Source organism: Hippichthys cyanospilos, chromosome 8, assembly GCF_059441005.1.
Source record: "Hippichthys cyanospilos isolate Australia breed blue-spotted pipefish chromosome 8, RoL_Hcya_1.0, whole genome shotgun sequence".
NCBI lineage: Eukaryota > Metazoa > Chordata > Actinopteri > Syngnathiformes > Syngnathidae > Hippichthys > Hippichthys cyanospilos.
In genome coordinates this window covers 8,061,215-8,083,315 of record NC_142376.1, presented here as the reverse complement: position 1 = coordinate 8,083,315, position 22,101 = coordinate 8,061,215, and the positions used below count along the sequence as shown (strand labels likewise).

At 37.5% G+C, this 22,101-nt stretch overlaps 2 protein-coding genes across 8 annotated transcripts in view; one reads left to right on the top strand and one right to left on the bottom strand.

Moving 5' to 3' along the window:
• Positions 1 to 604: 604 nt before the first annotated feature.
• LOC148420022 (centrosomal protein of 55 kDa-like) lies at positions 605 to 9,478 on the bottom strand. 6 transcript variants are annotated; one of them, XM_088422263.1, is made up of 10 exons: positions 9,234 to 9,478; positions 6,440 to 6,588; positions 5,501 to 5,563; positions 5,035 to 5,097; positions 4,531 to 4,681; positions 4,321 to 4,447; positions 2,935 to 3,082; positions 1,659 to 1,733; positions 1,380 to 1,502; positions 605 to 1,176 (listed from the first exon to the last, which is right to left on the bottom strand). In XM_088422263.1, exons 2-10 carry the CDS (start codon positions 6,542 to 6,544, stop codon positions 982 to 984), a joined length of 1,050 nt encoding a protein of 349 aa, XP_088278389.1. In that variant the 5' UTR covers positions 6,545 to 6,588; positions 9,234 to 9,478; the 3' UTR covers positions 605 to 981. The 6 variants fall into 6 exon arrangements, with proteins under 6 accessions (XP_088278389.1, XP_088278388.1, XP_088278392.1 ...); XM_088422262.1 differs by having other exon boundaries at positions 9,340 to 9,478; XM_088422266.1 differs by lacking the exon at positions 9,234 to 9,478 and adding an exon at positions 6,878 to 7,578 and having other exon boundaries at positions 1,659 to 1,718.
• myofl (myoferlin like) overlaps positions 8,007 to 22,101 on the top strand; it is a 26,120-nt gene continuing 12,025 nt past the window's right edge. Inside the window, exons 1-23 of one of the 2 annotated variants that reach the window (XM_088422256.1) lie at positions 8,007 to 8,171; positions 9,418 to 9,473; positions 9,578 to 9,669; positions 12,964 to 13,072; positions 14,386 to 14,461; positions 14,557 to 14,726; positions 14,839 to 14,967; positions 16,021 to 16,083; positions 16,177 to 16,227; positions 16,404 to 16,434; positions 16,514 to 16,629; positions 16,962 to 17,088; positions 17,392 to 17,495; positions 17,571 to 17,639; positions 18,005 to 18,048; positions 18,121 to 18,203; positions 18,897 to 18,932; positions 19,387 to 19,511; positions 19,603 to 19,716; positions 20,425 to 20,602; positions 20,770 to 20,894; positions 20,974 to 21,083; positions 21,150 to 21,342. In XM_088422256.1, the coding sequence (XP_088278382.1) occupies positions 8,084 to 8,171; positions 9,418 to 9,473; positions 9,578 to 9,669; positions 12,964 to 13,072; positions 14,386 to 14,461; positions 14,557 to 14,726; positions 14,839 to 14,967; positions 16,021 to 16,083; positions 16,177 to 16,227; positions 16,404 to 16,434; positions 16,514 to 16,629; positions 16,962 to 17,088; positions 17,392 to 17,495; positions 17,571 to 17,639; positions 18,005 to 18,048; positions 18,121 to 18,203; positions 18,897 to 18,932; positions 19,387 to 19,511; positions 19,603 to 19,716; positions 20,425 to 20,602; positions 20,770 to 20,894; positions 20,974 to 21,083; positions 21,150 to 21,342 (2,289 nt within the window). In that variant the 5' untranslated portion in view covers positions 8,007 to 8,083. The remainder of the gene's footprint in view (positions 8,172 to 9,417; positions 9,474 to 9,577; positions 9,670 to 12,963; positions 13,073 to 14,385; positions 14,462 to 14,556; positions 14,727 to 14,838; positions 14,968 to 16,020; positions 16,084 to 16,176; positions 16,228 to 16,403; positions 16,435 to 16,513; positions 16,630 to 16,961; positions 17,089 to 17,391; positions 17,496 to 17,570; positions 17,640 to 18,004; positions 18,049 to 18,120; positions 18,204 to 18,896; positions 18,933 to 19,386; positions 19,512 to 19,602; positions 19,717 to 20,424; positions 20,603 to 20,769; positions 20,895 to 20,973; positions 21,084 to 21,149; positions 21,343 to 22,101) is intronic. The other variant, XM_088422257.1, reaches the window with a different exon arrangement.

Below are 22,101 nucleotides of genomic sequence, written 5' to 3'. Positions count from 1 at the left end.
GATTTATCGACCAGTCCTAGAATAGTAGTTTAGAGGTGGTAACCATGATTTTCTTTCATTTGTGCAATGCAATAAAAACACATTTTTATTCCTTTTTTCTTATTGTTGTATGTTGAGAATACCGACATAGTTAAAAAATAAATTGCTGAGAATTTCATTGATTACATGGAATTGATTTGCAAATAGTCTCAACTAGTTTGCTTTCCAAAGTACAATAGAAGTTAGAAACATTTACCAAAATTCAATTAAAAAAAAAACCAACAACAACAAAAAAAGCTAAGAATTACAATACCTTTAAAACGACATGATTATTCTGATGTTTGTTTTTAATCTGCTGTAAATGAAGAGTCAAGAGTCTAGGGTAGAGTTGACAGGATAAAGGGAGGATTTGTCACAGGGGTTGTGAGTTAGATGAGCAGTGTCAGCAGGTGTTTTGTAAGCATCACCTGCTGATGCACTTACATTGACATTTAATGTGGTTAACACAATCTTTTGTGATACATTTATTTAAGATTCAAAATTGTCACTGAGGATAAGCTTATACGGATTCAAAAAAACGTCCCTTTTTTCTAAAACAAAAAGAAAACCAGATTTCCTCTTTGAAACTTGTTTTATTGAACTGTGATATACAATTTAACAGGATTTTTCAAAAGTTCATTCCAATTAATTGAGCTAGCTACATCGGTAAAACGTGAAGCACCAATTTCCGAAGCAATAATCTGTGACCTTAAATAGTTCAGAAAAAGGATTAACTGACAAGCTGTTTTGAGCTATGATCAGTGTGGGGGAGTAGGAGGTCAAAGGGTCACAAAAAACAATGCATTCATTTCTCTTATTTGCAAAGCAAGCTAAGCACATCGATAGAACTCGAGAAGATTTTGGGGGTGTATTCAAAACCCAACACTTCCAGCGACTGAACAGCTCCCAACATGAAGACCTCACCTCAAGTGAGAGAACAACTCCCAACATGAAGACCTCGGCTCAGTTCAGACAGACTTCCAGGTGGTCCATCATCTGCCGGTACTTAGTGACAGGAGACTGGATCCCACAGACGGGGCACTCCAGGGAACTTTTATCCAAACTGCTGCCATTGGGCGACGACATCCAGCGGGGTGTCATTTCTTCATAGACGGGCTCGTCCTCCTCCGCCTTTTTGTCGTCATCCTGCTGGATTCGCTGTTAAAGGATATTAAGAATAATCAATGCAACCCAACAGAATTGGGTTTTATACCTTCGAAAGTGTGTCAAATTATTTTTTTTTTCCCACTTTGACTGATGGATATTCATATTTGCGGCTGAATGATGTGTAAGAATATGACCCCAAAACGGTCAGAATACTGCACAAGGGTAAAACATGAATAAATAAAACGGGCGCTTACTTTTTCAAAGTATGCCAATTGGTCATTGCTTCTTCGGAGCAGACCCATGAGTCTGACCAGCTGTGCCTTCAAATATGAGCAGTTCTCCATTTCATCCTCAAGTTCCTGGGAGGAACTATGGACCTAAAAGCGTTGCGCCAAAACAAATGGGGTTCCCCCTTCTACTTGACAACACCAAGATTTTACAGCGGTACAAATCAAATGTTGTAAATAAATCCATTTGCAACGTTAATAGCTGATATTGTCATGTTTGTATCCCACTTTAGGAAGATATCATACCTGTTGCTCCAAGTCTGCAATCTTATCCTGACTGGCATTGTGACGCTTTACCATGAAACTCTGAAAGACAGAAGACTGAGACAGCCACAACAAAGGAAATTTCAAAGGCCAGAACTCATGTGAGTGTTTTTATTTTGTTGTTTTACTACATGGCAGTACCGGCCTTAATCTGACATTATTAATAAATGATTATAGTACTTAGGCTGCATTTCCCCTAGGAAAATCGCATATCCCGGTGGTCACCTGCCCCTACAACCTTGGGCTGTCGATCTTACAATACACAAGGGGAAACTGCATATATTAAGGGTTGATTTGAATCCACGTATAATCGAAGTAACTCAGATACTCGCTTATTAGTGTACACGTCAGGAAAAAATATGTCAAGCCAATGGCAGCGACAATTGCTAATGTTAACGCTGCTTACGGCTGTTAAAACATGACAGAAATGCGGTGAAAAAAAATCTAAATAAACCTTACTTACCTTACCTTAATAATATATGGGCACAAATGCCTTGCTTTTATTTTGAAATTGTTCCTGACAAAATACTGCAGCGTAACAGCTTGACTAGTTTTACTACGTAAACTGTTGTCTCCGACTCCTGATACAAACAACACTGCTTTGTTACGTGTTTGAAAACAGGTTCAATTGTTAGTTCAAGGCGCTAACAAAAAACTTAATTGCGCTGCCATTGACATAACGGTGCCTGTTGCCAATGTTTACCGGTGGATCGGGCTACGATTGCTGGATCTATCACGCAGTAAATTAGCTGAAAGCTAGCAGCACTTAAATGCTCCATATAGGGAGGCGTGATGGATGTCAATAACTTTGCACACTTTGATGTTAACAGCCTGACAAAGTTGCCGTTCCTACCGATCACTTGTTCCTTCATAAAGGAAAATGTGCTGTTAGGTCTTCTATACAATTAGAGAAGTATGGAATTATATTTTCTTTGCTTGGTGGGAAAATATAATATATATATATATATATATATATATATATATATATATATATATATATATATATTTTAACATTTTTAATATTTTATTTCTGCAATACCCTAAGACGCCACATGGTGGCAAGGGGAAGCATGCGGGGGATGTACCCCTCTCTTTTAGGGCTTGGTCCATGGCCAGGATAAATAGTGGGTATTCTCAGTAATAACAATACATTTTAATGTCCAAACCGCAAAATGATGATCAAACTTTGTTGCGGGCCCCAAAAATACAAGTAAAGTTTTACCAGAAGACAGGGCCAATACTTAGTCTTCCAGGGTACCTCTTGTTCCAATTTGGCGGAGTGACGCTTCTCCTCATCCAGTTTCCACTGGAGCACTTTCATCTCATCCATCATCAGCTCTTTTTCCTCAGAGCAATGTTGAAGGTGCTGCCTGAGCTCATTAGCCTCCAGCTCTTTTTTCTCATACCTGCACATTCATTTTTCATTCAGGTGCATCTCAGTAGAACGGAATATACCGGAAAACTCCATTTAATTTAGAAGATGAACTTGAATTGTGAATGTCATATATTTACTGTGTATAGATTCTCTTGAGCAGTGGTTCTCGACCTTATTTCAAAGTGAAATATTTTTCCAACAAAGGACATCCGAGCCAGAGCAAGGATTTTTTTTTTCTTTCTTTTCATAAATATAGTGCGGTGCCTTCCGTGTCTGATTTATTAAATTTTGGAGCTTGTAGTGGTATTTCATGGAGTATTTTTATCCAACAACTCCATAGGACAGATCCTTTATCTTGTTTTATTTCTGGCTCGTCTGTCAGATAATTGTGTCACTAATAAAAATGAGTGTCTATATAAATCTGACCAAAAAGAGGGCAAATGTTTTGCAAGGTTATAACTATAGCCTCATGTTACAATTGATTTGCTCTTAATTTGAAAACCGTTGCTGACGCAGCATTAAAAAAAAAAAACATTAAAATAGATATTCTGATACCTGCATTCCTCCAGGGCCAGGGGTACACGTGCCACCATTTGAGAACCGCTATTATGTTTCTTTCTTTTTTTTTTTCATGTTGATAAATAAACCTCACACCTGCTGAAAATCCCCAAAGCACTGTCTCCTGAAACTAAATTACAATAACTAAATTTTAGCAGACCATTTTAAAAAAGTCCAATGTTTAGTGATTGTACAGAGTGGTAAAAATAATAGTTATAAGGTTAGGGAAATAAATATTGGAAAAAAAACTGAGTACAATTTAAAAAAAATGTACACAGTCAGTTGAATTTAACTACTGAAATACATTAACTTTACCCATGCATTATATTAATTTATTGTTAAGCACCTTTGAACTGTATAATTTCTTTACAATACAGTACTAGTCAAAAGTTTGAAAATGCCTTCAGATTAACCGTTTTTATTTATTTTCACCTTCATACTCTAAATCAATGCAGAAGTAATCCAGACTATGCAGCAATATGATTTTTTTTTAAACTTAATATATTTAAGAGTTAATATTTTAGATTCTTTAGGTCCCCTTTGCCCTGATAACAACTTTGCACATCTTGATGATTTGGAATGATTTCAGTTCACTCCTGTGCATTTTCAAGAGTTGACCGTTTGATTTTCCTGACTTCTAAATGTGTTTGGAACTGTTCAAATTTGAAGCTGTTTCCAAAATTATGACCATCGCTGTTTCCTGCGACGCACCTATTTTTAGTGTCTGCCAGGTCTTGGAGCGTGACGTCGAGCTCCTGCTTGAGCGTCAACAGGTTGTCTCGACCAGTCACCAGACGTTTTTCAAAGTGCTCCTTCATCCGGCTCGCGTTCTCCTCTGCTGCAAGCGAGCACACAAACAAAAACATCTTAACAGATGTGCTTGTTGTTGCGCCTTTGGTGACACGCCGCCTTGTGTCTTACCCTCTGAATGCTCCTTATTGTGCTGCGTGAACCGGTCCCGGACGGCCTGGTCCAGCTGGTTGTCCAGCCACAGCATTCTGTCCACGAGCGTCCTCACGTAGGCCTCTCGCTGCTGGTTGTAAGCCAGCCACTGTTGGTTCTTGGCTAAGGCCTTGGGGTGAGGAAAAGGCGGTTAGCCAGACGTGGAAATAATAAGCTCCCAAAAGAGCAATGAATCAGCAACGAGCGTGCATCTGTGCTGCCTTGAGAAACGAGTTGAATTATTTCTGTGTACGCTCTCGTAACGTTGAGAGATTCCAATCGCCCTTCCAATCACCCCCAAAACGCTTTTTATGTTTTGTTTTGTTTTTTTATAAAGAAAATCGCACTCTGCGACAATGTACTTCATCAAAAAGGTACAGCAATAACCTCATTTGATTAAATGTGAGGAATAAATCTGTTTGTGCAACATTATTTGATTCATGTTGTTGCACTGATCCATTTGGTGTGCAAAAAGTTACTTACATCTTTGAGACTCTTTTGGAGCACTGAAACATCATTGGAGAACTGCTCATTTGAAGTGCTGTCCTAAAACAGTCCAAAAAATCAAATATTAAACATTGTATGTTATAAATAAACTGTTAAGTTCTTATATAATGATACAATAATTAGACAAGGCAAGATTGTATTCAAGAACCATTGTGTGATAGATTTGAAATCAAATTTTATTTGAATTTTTTAAAGTTGAAGCATATAATAAAGCCCTATAAACACAAACAAGAAAGAGTCAGCATTACTATCAATGACTCGAAAGTAATCAAATATCTTACAACACCATAAATCATCAGTTAGTCTCTGGTCCTCACATAAGGTGAGGAATTCCTGAAGCAAAGTTGTTTTAAATACTCAACGTCTAATTCATTTAAGCTATTCGGCTGAGAAAATGATTATTCTGGTTCTCATACCTGATCCAGAGCAAAAAGTTACCTACATCTTTGAGACTCTTTTGGAGCTCTGCAGCATCATCGGACAACTGCTCATTTGACGCGCTGACCTAAAACAGTCAAAAAGTAAGAAAGGAAATAGGAAGTACATAATGGTTGACATGCCATAATGATTTTAGCTGCAATAGATTTTAAGTGAATTGTTATATAGTTTTTATGTTGAAGTGTGGTTCAAGCGTTAATCGTCAAACTGCGTTTGATGTTTATTGGCATAACATAAATTCATACTATAATAGCTTGAGAACCACCTCAATAAAAGATCAACATCTAATTAAAAACATAAAAGCAAGGTGAAAATACATAAGGCTTTTGGGAAAATAACAGTGAAGGTTTTTAGGGTAAATTTAAATATTTTTAAATAAGTTTATACCTAATCAAGTTTGTCATCTTTATGCGGGTTCATGCTAATAAAGGAGAGGTTTAAGTACCGCGACTACCATCTAGTGGCGTCAAGTGGTACTTGCCTAAAAATTCATTGGGGTCTGGCATCCACCAGAGGAAAACAGCCTCACAGTCACAGCTAAGCACCATTCTTTGCAAGATAGTTGACCCAATTCAAAAACAACAAATCAATATATTGACACAAAGCCTCTTGAATGTTTTCCTTGATGCAGCACAAAGATCAAATCATGTGCTTCCACTGATCAAACTAATTGATTCTCATGCTCATCTGATTTCCTTGATGCAGCACAAAGATCAAATCATGTGCTTCCACTGATCAAACTAATTGATTCTCATGCTCATCTGACACAAGCGCTGACAACATGTCTGTGACACTGATCACCTCTTCTGATCTTTTTTTTTTCCCCGATCAACTATTTTTGTCAGCATGATAAAAGATCTTATGAACATTTTTTTTTTTCCCTCTCCATCCAAACTGCTAAAAATATATAGATTTATCATTTCAAATCCTATGCGGGGGTTACCTGTGGAGGAGACATGAAGGTCCACTCCTCCTGCAGATCAAGGCTGCTACAAAATGGATTTGTCTTTTTGCACAGATTTGTACCTTTGTCATACCTGTAGGCCATTTCCTGCTTGTTGATTAATTGCACTAAGAAGTGCTCTCGAGCCACTGTAATCAAAGAAAAGAAAAATAAAAGCCGACAATTTGACCGAGAGTCATATGTGTAATTTATACTTATGCTAAAGATGCATTAATTACATTTTAACCCATTAACAAATTACAAGAACGCATGAGAAAATCATTCTAAAAAGTAATTTGAGGCTAACACAACACGAGTGTACGTGAAAAACGTAGCTAGCTTAAACGGTAATTCTGTACATTAAAAAAGATACGTCCCATTTTTTTGTATTATAATACGCCCCATAAAAATAAAACCAAAATAAAAATAACTATTTACCCTCTAACAGTTACAATGGATTCAATATGTGCAGCAAGGGTTAACTTTATCGACTTTTACCGTCGAAAATGAGCAGTAATATTGAGCAAAACTTATGTTTGCCTCAAAAAGCAGGTCCGTGAGAAAGACAAGGACGTACTCAGGGAAACTCGGAATAATTAAAACTTATTAGTGATACAATCGTCATTCGCGAATTTAAAAGTATAATCAATTCATTTAGTTATGTATTTACATGAACGTTTGTACATATTTTGTCAAGTAGATCTGTGTATACACTTCATAGCTATGAGATTCTAACAACAAAATTATTTCCCAGGTACCGGAATGCAGCATTGTTTGCTGAATTACCATTGGAGGGCGCTAAAGGAACATTGCTATAAAATATGGCGTAGCAAAAATAATGTAAAATATTCAAAGTTAAAATCTTTTTTGGTTGTTGTTTTGTAGTATTTTATTGAAGAGGTGGCAAAATCACTTATAATCTGTACTTGTGGACGTATTTGAATAAAGAAAGTATAGTAAAGAGATGAACGAGATTTTTTGACCCCTACAATATAGAAACTGAAAAAAAAACAAAAACAAAAAAAACGTAACTTTGGACAGACACCCCCGCCCTAAATAAAAACAAAAAAAAAACATGCTCATGCATAACAACGGAAGAAAAAATGTGAAGTGACCAGCAAAAAAAAAAAAAAAAAAAAAGCTAAATTAGGTAGTCCTGACGCCTGCATGCTTTTTCAGAATAGATGTTGAACTGGTGAAACTTATTTGCTAGTAGTTTTTAGGTCGGCATCAGCATCAAACATTTCTCATAAATAAATCAGTGAAAGAGGGATATCTCTCTTCTCTAAATCTGTACTGATTGGAAAATGAAGTCTCATGAAGCACTTGCGAAGCGTTTCTGCTCCTCTAGCTAGCACTATTGGTTTAAAGATGCAGAGGAAATATCCATTAGACTACACTTCATCTTTAAAACCAACACCATCATCTTTTTGTGTTTTCTCGGTCTTATATGTTTCTGCTTGACTTTGTTGTTGTATTGGTTGACTCAGCTCTGTGACACACAAATCAACTCGCCCTCCTCCTCTTTCCCCTCCTCCTGCTGCCACTCGCCTCTCTTCATTACTCCTTTCAGTTGTCCTTTGACTGGAGACTTAAGGAATATGCTGCTCCTCTGAGAATTATTATTTTTTGGACGCATCAAACATGTTGCGGGTAACTGTTGAGTCTGCGTGCGGAATCCCCAAAAAAACACTAGGCAGTCCTGACCCAATTGCTTCAGTTTTTTTCAGAGGTGAGATTTTATCAAATACTTTACAAAGTTGAAGGTGGTATTTCAATAATATAGCATTTCGATTGCAGTTTTGTTTTTAAACATTATTGAATATGGTAGCTTACTTTTTAGTCACTTTTAATGTATGCATTTATTGATGTTTGTCTTTGCGTTGCGACCACAATAAGGTAAAATGTATGTCTGCATTAATTAGATACTAGAAACAACAATTTAATAATTGAATATGTTTATTTCATTAAGTGTATCATTTAATTGATCAGTAAATCCCAAAATGGTATGCAGGGCACAAGTTCGATTTGGGCTCTCTCTGATGGTATACAAAAGAATTATTTCCTGCGTGCAATTGGAATTATTAAGCTTACTATCTTTACTTTTAGTCTTTAAGATGCTTGTTTTCATTATTTTTTACTTTTTTGTTCAATTAATTTGTTAGAATCATATACATATAAGTATCATACACATATGCATTTGTTTTACTACATTTAAAGGGGAAGGGGGATTGGATTTTTGATGTACAGTATATGGCCATCAATGGTATTGAACGAGTAAAATGAAACCCTAAAGGGTAAGTCACCGCTATAAATGTCTTAACACAAATTTGTTCTAAGCATCCAAACAAATCTAAAGATGGCATTATTATCAAGACTTTGATTTCGGAAGATGCAAATAGCAAAAAAATAAAATCTCCACCTTTTTTTGTACATTTAATGGGGTGGCCATTTTGCCTCTTGCTGTAGACTCAAAGTGCGATCACAGTTGCTCAGTGTTCAGGTAACAACCAATCATGGCTCAGCATACAAAAATCACATGACCTTTGGTGCGTCAGAAAAGAGGTGCGTCATGATTGGTTGTTACCTGTCACTGTGATGTCATTTACAAGCAACAGCCGGTTGCCCCTGTGTGTGTTTTTTTTTAAATACATTTCTTTTATATTCCATAAAAGCAATATTAATCAAAATGATGTGTCAAGCAGGGAAACAGAACATATTGGAACGAAACTTTTGTTTTGACATTTTCAGGCACAGTGTTAATGTTCAATATAAAGAATGGGATATTACCTACCTTGTAATGTGAGATTCAGATACAGCAATCATGACAATTTAATAATCAAGATAATTTGTCGTCACACTTGCAAGGAGGTATTTGATTTTCTACATTGCTTCCTTACGTTGATTTCACAGTCGCGTAACGCTTCGGTGCCAGTGACATGGTTCTTTTTCCGACGAGGGTGCCTTTGTGATTTCAGGTGAAAAGAAGAAAACCAAAGCTGTTGACAACGAGCTAAATCCCGTGTGGAATGAAGTGAGTGCAGTTCACAGCAGTTATGAAATATTCATCGTAAAGCGAGACATGAGGAAATGTTACGTCTTTGATAAACAATTATGGTTTTTATTTTGTGATTGCAGGCTCTGGAGTTTGATTTAAAAGGCTTAGCCTTGGATGCGTCTTCATTCATCGATGTGGTGGTGAAAGACTATGAGACTATCGGCCATCACAAGTATGTCATTGTCATTTATGTCAGACTTGTGTACAAATGATGACTTTGAAATGAAAGGAAATGAAACTTGCAGCAATGCAAGTACAGAAGTAGGCGCTAATACAGAAAGTGAAAGATATTGTCTCGTTGATTGGTTTCGATATTAGCACATTGCAGAAAAAAGACATCAATTTAAACATGCTTAAACAATTATTTGTACTTGGGATTGATTTGATCTGGAAATATTCCATTTTTGTGGAGTATGCATGCATGGAGCATGTCTATAGGCTAACTGCTATGTTCTTGGAATGTGGGCGGAAGCAGGAGACAACTTCACACAGAACAATTACAGCCGAGATTCAAACCCAAAACCTCAACACTCCTGTGCCAACCAGTACTGCACCGTACTAGTTCTAAAAATGAATCAAATCAACTGACCGTGATAATGACTAAAAGTCCCCAAATATTTATCCATCACTATAAAAACTAAAATGGATGATGAAATAGGTAATATTCACCTTATAACTGTATAAATACATAATTATATAGTCCATGAAGGGCTGCAAACTGTCATTATTATTGACTACATTTTTTTTCTCTACAGTATCAACATCACTGAACACACTCCTGTGGTTAAGTTCAGACTTGTAGAGTTCGCGAGAAAAAAATAAAAGCATTGTCATCCTGTACTCATAAGGAATGTTGCCTTAAAAGGGCACAATCACTGCTCTTTTATAAACTTCCCCTCACAGGATGCCACACCATCACACGCAGTATAAATCCTGCACTTAAGATAGGAACCGTGATTTGGGGGTTTGGGCAGAGCAGAAAAGGGCAGCGTAAAAAAATTCGAATGAACCCTTGTCTGAATGATTCTGGAGTTTCTCTGTGTGAGAGCCATGCGCACACTTGGATGTGTTTCCATGACCGCTGCTCCAGACGGTGGATTGAGCAAGAAGAATGCCTGCCTTGGCTTGTCATTGGCACAGCTATGATTTGGAAAACAGACTTCTTATTTGTGCCGTGATCTCAATTTGAGGAAAAGTAACATATGGTTTAAGATGAGTATGCGATTTCTCACTACGCAGAAATTATGTTAAATGATGAAAGATCACTAGGCCAAAACTATGATGCAATCCGGCCTTTCTCGAGCAAAATCAGCTGCGATAGTGAAGTTCACCCAGAACGTGAATGTGGTAACCCAAATACGAGTAAAAAAAAAAAAAGACGGGACCGATATTTGGGTCAGTTTGATCCAACTTTATGAATTGTTTAGCGCAAAACAAACCCAAACCGTTTTATACAAGTCCAATTTAAAAATTAATGCAGAAAGTTGCATCAAATTGACCCAAATATTGTATCAGTCTTATTATTACCTTTATTTATTACACACAACTGTTTTAGAATATGCATTTTAGTTGGTATTTTTCCTTCTATCCTCCTAAGACCCAGACTATTGATTTGTGTCCACTGATGTGTGCATTTTGTTTCAGAAAGTCAGCAAAGTTAATTGCCTCACCACCAAAACACATTGGAAAGGCCAGGATGTCCTCTATTGTGTACACTGGGACTTAGTTGTACTCTATAACTTTTGGCTCTAATTAGTCAAAAGTTAGAGACAAAAAATGTCCACTTGTGGACACAAATGACTAGTCTGGGTCTGAGAAGGCTATATGGAGTCTTTTATGAATGCAAGGTAAAATATAGATCACAATAGGTATTATGTACACAGAATATTAAACTACAATTGTTTGACCTGCTTTATTTTCTACATAGTAATACAGAAATAAATGCATTTACAAAATGTAGCTTTGATTAGTTTTCTTTTTTAAGCAAATTAGTTTTATTTGGATGGCCAATATTTGGTTTTTTTCAATGTCAATTTTAGTTATTTCGTTTGTTTCCGTTTACTATGTTAAAGTTGGTTTTGTTTACATCAGGAAGTCGAGATGCTGTGCCAGTGTATGGTATGAAAGATGACCTCATGTGCTGTTTATAGCAGTGTGTGTTTGAAGAAAGGGATGAGCTGCTGCCACACATGTGGATGTGGTTGATGTTTAAAACCTCTTGAAGGGTCTGCACGGTCAACTACTATACAAATTATCTCATTTGTTCTTAGATTGAATGATGGCAGTTGCTTTCTAAGTGAAACTATTTTTACAACCCGCTTGACATATTTAAATAGAGAAAAAAGTAGCTCATGGATGTGATCGCTGCTGTTCCTCACCATCACCATAAATTTGGCCATACAAGCATGGAAAACGACATGCCTGTGGTGAGTTATAATTGTTACCATCTTGCCGTTACTCCTACTATGATTCCATCTTTTCAAGCATGGTTATTTCATACAGTAAACGAAAGATTGAGGGGGGATAACCATTGCATCAACAGAAATAAAACTAAAAAACGGAAAGTTTAAAAAAAATATGTTTTAAAAACAAACCAGAATTACGGTAAAAAAAACATTTGCTTTATGTATATTCTATTGACGTGAAGAAATATTGATGGATTTATTTGATGAACTAATTTTAATTAGTTCCCTCCATTACTGTATGATATAAATTTTGGTAAATGCCCTGCAATGACATTTCGCAGTGTCAAGTGTTAATTGCTTTTTTTTTTTTAAATACCGTAACATGTTTTTTGAGGCCCAAATTTCCTCAAGAGTATTGATAATGTGTCTGAGACATTTTTAATTTGCAGGTGCGAAATTGTGCACAATGTAATAATTCTATTTTCTTTTCACTTCTGCTGCATCAGAATCCTGTGATGACTTTGCCATTGCAAAAACGCTGCCCACTAATGCTCCCCACTGAATCAAAGAAAACAGAAATGAAACAGCAGAAAACAGGAACATGACTCACTTGAAAAATTTTGGTTCTGCCATTTGTACGACAGCAACAGGTTTTCATAATGGCATCCGAGACAAAGGCGATGCAAAATGAAAACTAATGTAAATGAAAGATCTAAAATTATTAACACTTTCACCGCAAAACTGTTGCTTCTGCTGCTTCTGCTTTTGCCACGGGAAGAAACTCCTTAGAAGTTTCGGAATGTCATCCATCCATTTTTAATAGTTGTGCAATATTGACATTTTTAGCAAAAGCAACACACATTTTGTCATCCATTGTGGTTAATAACCATACAGCTCCATCACAAAGGTGAAGAAGTGGAATGGGGAAGTGGAAACGGTCCACTCCCCACATGCAATTAGTCACTCAGTGGCCCACACGTGACGTTTCCCAGTGGACATTTGGCAATAATACAAATGATTAACAGTAAAGATTCATGTTTAATTTCTCTCTTGCATTCCAGGTTCATCGGCTCCGCGAAAATCTCGCTGAGGGACTTGGCCGGTGGTCACGTGTCATCTCTGCCCTCCAAGAATGTGCCCCTGATCGATGAGAAGCACCAACCAATTGGGGTGAAAACCTTTTTTGAAAGTGAAATTTATAAATTTGGGGGTGATAAGGCCAATTTGTGAAGGTCAGATCTTAAATTTAAACTGAACATGAGCATTTAATGAGCACATAATAGACTGCATAAGATGATTCAGGTTGCAATATAACAACTATATTTCAAGTGTCAAAAGTTTTTATACCTATTGATATTTCTCTATGCCAGAGTGGACATTTTGGTCTTGTTAAATTGTCCTACTACACATTAACACATGTGATAGAGCTGTGGTACTCAACCTTTCTTCAGTGATGTACCCCCTGTGAAATATATTTTCAGCCAAGTATCCCTTAATCAGTGCATTATTAATAAATATTTGTCCAAAAAAAAGTCAACATAAAGTTGATTTTCTTCTCAAAAAGAAATAATTATAAACAAATATTTGTCCATAGAAAAATATTCAGCTTTTGGGATCATAGAAGAAATCATTAACTCGAGAGGTGGCACGTGAAAAATTGGGGCGAACCACGCTAATATGGGGGAGAATCTGGCTTTTTAGAGTAATAACATTGAATAACAGACAGACAGAACTTAAAATTTGTTTTGTGTTGGAAACAATTTTCCTGAAACAATTGTTTCAATATTTATTTTTTAAGGATTTTTGCGTGTTTGTTTTATTTAAAATCTCAAGTACCCCCCGAAGTTCCTTCAAGTACCCCCAGGGGTACTAGTTCCCTCATTTGAGAAGCACTGTGATTGACAACTTGTGTTGGCCGAGTACCAATATCAAGTGTCATATTGGGCCGATATCCTGGCCTTATTCAGAGGTATCGGTACTAGCCGAGACTAGTATCAACCGTTCTTATGGAGCAGTTTTATTGGAATGGAGTAGAAGAATTTTAAATTTCTATTAATTTGATGGAAAAATGCAATATTGGAACATATTAGTCTTTCATTTAAATTATGTCATTGTTTTTTTGAGGGGTGTTAAATCAAAAGTATTAGTGGTGTCGGTACTTGGCATCGGTATGAGCGACAACTCAAGAATCGAGTACTCGTACAGTTATCGGTCTGAAATTTTGTGTATCAAAATGATCGGTACTTGGTATCAGTATCTGTGACTCCTTAAGAGTTGAGTTTCTGTACCGGTAAATAGTGGTATCGCACATCTCTAAAAACTACAACTTTCTGTAGAAAAAATACAAAATGTTGATAACCCAACAACAGCTAGTTTCAATGGGCCGCTTACCCCATGACGACATCGTGGACACAAGGACACCAAAAGCACTTTATAGTGCCTCAGTGCCTTCTAAATATAATAATTGTGGCTTTTTTTTTCAGGCAACCATTAATTTGCTCATCGGGTATGAACCACCCGGGCAAGCACCTGATGGCGACGCGTCTCATGCGGACAATGGTAGGAAGACAGTACACAAAATAAAACAATGTGTTAAACTCAAAATTTGTCAAGGTATGAATAATCATTTCTATTCCTTCCACTGTGGATCCCAGGAGTCTACGAGGAGCCTGACGAGGGGGACGCCGCCGTTGACGTCGCGGATCATGCGGGAAGCCCGGCAGGTCAGGGCACGCCAGTCCAGCCCGGTAAAGCGAGCCATAAGCCGCTCCGCATCGGCCGCAAGAAACACAGAGCGTTGGCTAACAAGCCCCAGGATTTCCAGGTATTGTATTGGAGTGTCAATCAAGAAGGGAATTTGTAATCATTTAAATGGTAGCAGGCATAAACAACAGAAGATGATATTATTCCTGCACTTATTCTTCTTTTTTCTTCAGATCCGCATTCGGGTCATCGAGTGCAGACAGCTGCCTGGCAACAACATCAAGCCCGTGGTAAAGGTGAACGTATGCGGCCAGACGCACAGGACACGCATACGAAGTGGCAATAACCCCTTCTTTGATGAGGTAGTGTGTTCATTTACAGTCATTAACTCATTCAATCCCAAAGACATTTTTTAAAACTTTTTTTTATATTCTAAACATTCACTCATAGGGAGTTATGTTTGTTTTCAAATTTTTGCAAACGTTTTCTTAATGGAGGGTCTAAAATGGAAACTGAACTGAGAATTAAGTCAATGTTTTAAGTACTAAAGTACCGTAATCCCCGAAATATAAGAGGCACCTTTGTGTAGGACGCACCCTCAATTTTGGGATCAAATTCTCTTATTTTCCATGTTACGGTGTATAAAATGCACCAACAGTTTAGCAACAATGTAAAAAGTATAGAAAAACAGAATAAATATCATCTTCCTAAACTCTTCATACAGTCTTGTGTTCATATCTGTAAATTATATATTTGTTGTGCTTTAACTGTGAGTCAGATATCCTACATTGTGAGCGGTCAATAAACGCCTCGGCAGTTTAGCGTTGAATGCACTCCAAGCAATTGTTTTTCCTTTTCCTGGCGATGCAGCCGGAGTTCAGTTTGCCATAAATACCCCAAACTGAGCAGCATCAGTGTTTCACCAACTTTGTGATTTTGCCATTTTGATAAGCGAGTCAAATTGAATACCTAGTTCAGTATTCTCTAACCGGTGCGCTCTCAATTGAATCAACTGGAGCCATCATAACCTTTACATGATCCGTTTTAATATTATTCCAATGTCTGAACGATGATGGACTCGGACGGTGGTTCAGTCTGCTCGCTTCTTTTAATGAAAATAATGCCGTAACAACCTCAGCTAACAGGAGCTGCTGTTAGCTGCAACAGACGCTTTTTGCGAGCAGCCAACCGATGTTTACCCTCTTGCACATCTCGTTATGGTAATTATTGTAAGTAAGAATGCGAGCACTATAAAAATGTGCATCTGTGCGTCTAAACTCCGTTTATGTGGCTGACAGATCAATGTTTCTCTAATGGTGTCCAAAAAAAAAAAAAAAATCAAAGTTGTCGTTTATAGAGTGTTTTTGATGTTTGCGTGTAGTAATTCTATTGTTTTTTTTTTAACATCCCTTTAGATATTTTTCTACAACGTTAACATGCTCCCATCAGAGCTGTTGGATGAAAGTGTCAGTCTAAGGGTGTGTATATTTAGTTTTTTAAAATTATAACATGTTTGACAAATGAAAGACGAATTCACATTTAATTAAATGCTGCGCTGTTTCTTTGCAAAGGTTTATGATTCCTTTTCCCTCCGTGCTGACAGTCTCATGGGCGAGTTCAAGGTACTGCACTCCTAAATTGTATTTGTATTTAAATTGCATAATAAATGTAATTGCATTTAATTTTTTATTTTGTTTTTAAATGGCCAAGTCACATGAACCATGAACATGTTTGGTGGCCCTTTACATGTAATTGTCATTTTTTAAATACCCCCCCCCCCCCCCCCCCCCCCCAACAGCTGGATGTTGGCTACATCTACGATGAACCAGGTGAGTTTTTGTCCCTAAAAGGTTTTTCTTTTTCTTTTCTTCCTGCGTATACAATATGTAAATATCACACTGCGTTCAGGTCATGCTATCCTGAGGAAATGGCTGTTGCTGAGTGACCCCGATGACTCCAGTTCTGGTGCCAAAGGTTACCTGAAAGTCAGCATTATCGTGGTGGTGACCGGTGAAGAGCCACCGGTGCGTGTATATCCTCCGAGCACAGCTCCGGGAATATAGAACGGAATTTTCAGTTTCTTGTTGGTCACAATATTAGATACACTTATTATAGATGTACTTTTCAATTGTGCATAGATTAAAAAAAAAAAAACTTTCCTTTTCAGATTAAGAGCAAATTAATTGGAGCAGGAAACACCTCTATGAATGATTGCCTTAAGTAAGATGAGGGTCACAATGTTCTTTGTAAATATCAACTCTTACATTGGATCTCACAGAACATTTATAAATAATTGGGTTGAATATTATAATAATGAAAATGAGATAACGACACTGAATTTGCTCCGGCCGGGCAGGCCGAGAGGAAAGAGACGAGCGAGGATCAGGACGACATCGAAAGCAACCTTCTGGTGCCGGCAGGAGTCACGATGAGATGGGCCACGCTCAGCCTCAAAGTGTTCCGTGCAGAAGACATGCCACAAAGTATGTGAAAATTCAAAGATGTACTATATCCTCCTGAGACGCAACTTATTCATTTGTGTCCACTTTTCTGTCCATTTTGTTTCAGCAAAAGATAAAAGTGAATTGCATTTGATAAAAAAATACATAATTGATGTCCTATTCTGAGTGCACTAGGACTTAGATCCAATGAGTTAGAAGATATACCCAAAAAAACAAATGTCCACTACAGTGGACACAAATGGATAGGCTGAGTCTCAAGCGGATATCATGCAGTATGTTGTTAAATCTCTTTCAGTGCTGTAAAACTTTTTTTTCTCTTCTCAGTGGATGATGCGATGTTTCAGACAGTAAAAAACGTCTTTGGCGGGGATGGAGACAGGAAGAACTTGGTGGATCCGTATTTGGAGGTTAGCTTTGCTGGAAAAAAGGTAATTGAGTCAAAGCCCGAAGTTTTAATTCCACTCACATTGGCAAGAAACACATTTTCATTTTGGTCATTTTAGCTGTGCACCAAGATCGTTGAGAAAAATGCCAATCCCGAATGGAATCAGATAGTCCACCTTCAGGTCAAGGTACAAAATGGGATATACCATATTTTCCACACTATACGGTGCACCTTCAATGATTGGCCCATTTTAACGTTGTTTTCATATATAGGCTGCAGCGCATTATAAGGTGCATAGAGTAGAAGCTACAGCAGTGGCTGGGCTTGCATTATGCATCCACTAGATGGAGCTGCGCTAAATAAAGATGATTTGTGGAAAGTAGTAATGTGAGGAAAGGGGTGGGACAATACCTCTTGATCACATTAAAAGACTGTTTAGATCAATACCAAGAAAATTCAAGGCTTTTAGGTGTGCCTTATAGTAAGGAAAACACGGTAATTTAGCAATTTAATTTATCTTGAGTTTTTATCGACCTCGGTTTTCCTCTGCAGTTCCCTTCCATGTGCGAACGTGTCAAGTTGACCATGTTTGACTGGTAAGAGGGGAGGAAATTTCCCACACATCAACATGTCAGCTGTTGCTTGATGAGCCAATGTGCTCTTGGCAGGGACCGAGTCAGCAAGGACGACGCCATTGGAACAACGTACTTGAACCTGGGCAAGATCTCCTCCGCTGGCGGAGAGATTGAAGGTATTGCTGTTAGTTGTCATATTGACAATTAAAATAATTAAAATAATTCTGTATCAGTCAATGGTTTCAAAAAACACCTTAAAAAATTAAATGGTTGTTAAACACATTAATAGGTGAACAAAATCTATCAATTCTTCAATGCACAGTTCTGAACAGAAAGTTATTCCGGTTCATAAAGCGTCATCCATATCATAAAACTGATTGCAAAGTTGGGCAAAAAGTGCCTACTTTGAATAATTTAAATATAAAAAGTTTTAAATCACATTTTGGGTTTAATTCCTTAATATTCCTTCATAATGTGGATGGGTAATTTACGTATTAATTCGGGTATTATTAGTATTCAGGAAACCTTTTAAATTAATTAAAAAAAAATTGACTTGATACACAAACAATCATGCATTTTTTGAAAGGAGTTAACATAAAACATATCGGCACAAACTGTATATCAATATAAGATCCATTCAAATAAAAATATATATATTATAATTATATATAATTTACATAGATTTTTAAAAAATATATGTTAAATCTTTGTTAAACCTTTTTAATAGAAATAATTTACATGTATTTTACTACAGAAGATACTATAAAATAAAATCTATGGCTACTACGAGTAATAACAATAAAAAATAACAATGTAGAGAGTTTATATTTTCTAAGGATGATTTAATGTTTTGTTTCATTTTCAAACAGAAACACAAGGTGAACTTTGCAACAGCATGTCTGAACGTATGTACCAGCTTAAATAGACTTTTAAGGGTTTTGCTCCATATTTGTGTATGTGTGTGTGTATTGGTGTGGCAGTATTACACTAAGCTACTCAACCGATTTCTGAAAAAAAAAACATCATAGTGAGTCCTAGCCACCCCCAAGGCCAAACTTTATTTTTTCTTCAGACGCGTATTCTTCCCGACCGCATGTCACGTGATCTTCATGGAAATCGGTCAAGTAGCGTTTGTCTGAATGTTGTTAAAATACACTCGACAGAGGTTATCATGGTGGTGGGAATAAAATATTGTGAAACAAGAATAACAATAGAAAAAAAAATAAATGATAAGGGTTGTTAAATGTCTTGTTTCATTTTTAAACAGACATACAAGGTGAACATTGCAAAATCTTGTCTGAATGTCTAACAGACGTCTCAGTCATTTTGTGTTTGTATGCGTGTGTGCGCCCACTGTAGCGAACCCTTCAACAGACGAATCTGGTTTCCTGCCAACTTTTGGGCCTTGTTATGTCAACTTGTATGGCAGCCCAAGGGAGTTTAGCGGACTCTGTGACCCGTACGAGGAACTTAACCTCGGCAAGGTAGGTTCAAAACAAAAACAATCATCACTGCATGGAATGTTTTGATGATCTCTGGTCTGAAAGTCTGCATGGAACTTGGCTGCGCTTGTAGGGTGAAGGTGTCGCCTACAGGGGGAGGGTCCTGGTCGAGCTGTCTACTCTGCTGGATGCAAAGGTGGATAAGAACGTAGATGATATATGCAGCGACGACATCCTGGTGGCACAGGTAGGATTATTTGGATAATCCTAAAATGTCCTTTTAAGGGCTTATTTTATGGAGAATTAAATTTTTTGGACACTTTGAAGTGTGTTGTTTTGTTTTTTAATGTTGCAATGTGCTGAAGTGTTTTTCCAGATCCCACACTGTGCCCCCCTCATGGGAGCATAGTTTGGGAGTTGTTTTTTTTGCCCCTTCCTCTTATCCCATGTGTTTTCCACTTCTTATCTGAGAAATTGGCAAACCGTCAAACGACTCATCAGATTGCGCATCATTTTCTTCCTCTTTATTTTGGGTGTCGCAGTCATGTTTCTTGAATAGGTTGAAACAGTCAAATGAATTTTGTGGCTATATTTTCGTAACATGTGCAACGATAATACATTAATAATAAATAGTAAAGCTAATTTAATGTTTTATAATGGTTTGACAGGTACAGTACATTTCAATTTCAAATTAAGAGCAAATTAATTGGAACATGGAGTAAGTACTTGGCTAAACATTACACGCCGTTATTTTGTCAGCTTTTATGCAAATTGTCATTAGTGACGCAATTTTCAGGCAGACGATCGTAGCTACTTGCCCCCCCAATAGATAATCCCAATTTGTTTCCAGTTGTAATCAAACAGACTTTAAATTGAGATGAGTGAAAATGAAAAGCTGCAGGTAGCACACCTGATTTCACTTGTGACCCACCACATCTTTCTCTTTTGGATGCAGAAATACCAACGGAGGAGGAAGTTCTCCCTCTGCGCCGTGTTCCACAGTGCCTGCATGCTCCAAGAGCCGGGCGAGCCCATCCAGTTTGAGGTCAGCATGGGAAACTACGGCAACAAGCTGGACTCCACCTGCAAGCCCTTGGCGTCCACCACCAAGTACAGCTTTGCCGTATTTGACGGTACGGTCAGTGTAATTTGTACCCGGGCCTTCGCTGCAGATTTATTCCACCACTAATGCCACCAATAACAAAGAAAACAAAATATGAGGACCCCTGATTTAAACCATTGACATTTGAAGAAATATTAATGGAATTATTATTTTTGGGTATATTTTGCATGCCTTTAGGTAACCACTACTACTACCTGCCCTGGGCGGACACCAAGCCCGTGGTAACGCTCACTTCCTCCTGGGAAGACATCAGCCATCGTTTAGATGCTGTCAACATTCTTCTGTCTGTTGCAGAACGACTCGTAAGATTAAGGCACAATGGCGCGTTGGAACAACGCGTCAGCGCAAACGCTCATCATCGCTCCTTTTGTCATTTCGTAGGAGCAAAACCTGTCCTCTTTGAAAATGGCCATCCAGTCCAAGGTGTCTGAGGACCGACTGGTTGAAATTTGGCTTAAGCTCATCAGTCACTTGCTTGAGGACCTAAACAGGTAATGCTTTATTGACCTAATTTGCAGTTTTTAAAGCTGTAAAAAAAAATGGGGTGGGGGGGACAGTTTTCAGCTTCCAGAGATGGAAGGTCAGCACAATGTAACCACGCTGGATCTTCAAATAAAAAACATGCGTGACGCATCACTGAAGAGCCTCCAACAGTCGGCCAACTGCATGAGAGAAGAGGCCACGGATGTCAAGGCAACTATCTGTGACATTGAAGACTGGCTGGATAGACTCAAACAGCTGGCAGATGAGGTCAGAAAAGATGACTTTCCTGGATTATTTTTGCCTTCACTTTAGTTGCAGCCCGCATCCACAATAGAGACATGAAACGATAGTACCGATCAAAAGGTTGAAAACACTGTCAAATTAAATTGGTCTCAATCACATTGAGATCAAGACATTCAAGCTATTAGCTTTTGCAAATGCATGAATTTGAAGTCGAAGCCATACCAGCTCATAAACCACCATCAATTTAATACAGCTGAAAGAAAATGTCAATGTGCAATGTGCGAAGCTGTCATAATGGCAAAAATAGGTAGATGATAAAAAAAATAACACGTTTGTTATTAGCAATACTTTTCACTAAAAAGACCTAAAAAGGAAGCAAATTGTGTTAAATGTCAATATTTTAAGATTTAAGGAAGATTTCAAAAAGTTAGCAAAAATGATCCTTTGTTTCAAACTTAAAACATTACAATGGCAGGTGGTAGTTTTTTTATGACATTTGAACATTCAAAAACACATGTAAGCAGTGTAAACCTTTTTTTTTTCAACTTTTGTGCGGTATTTTGACCATTCTTTTAATCTTTACATACAAGGCATTTCACAACAAAACAATAGCATTGAGAAAAGACACTAGGGAGCTGAAATTTCACCCAGATGGTGATAACATGTCAAAGTTAAACATGGCATGATTGATTAGTTATCACACTACCATTACTGTGCCATCCTTGACTAAACTACTGTGAGAATGACGTGGAAGAAAATGACCGAAAAATAGTCAAAATACTG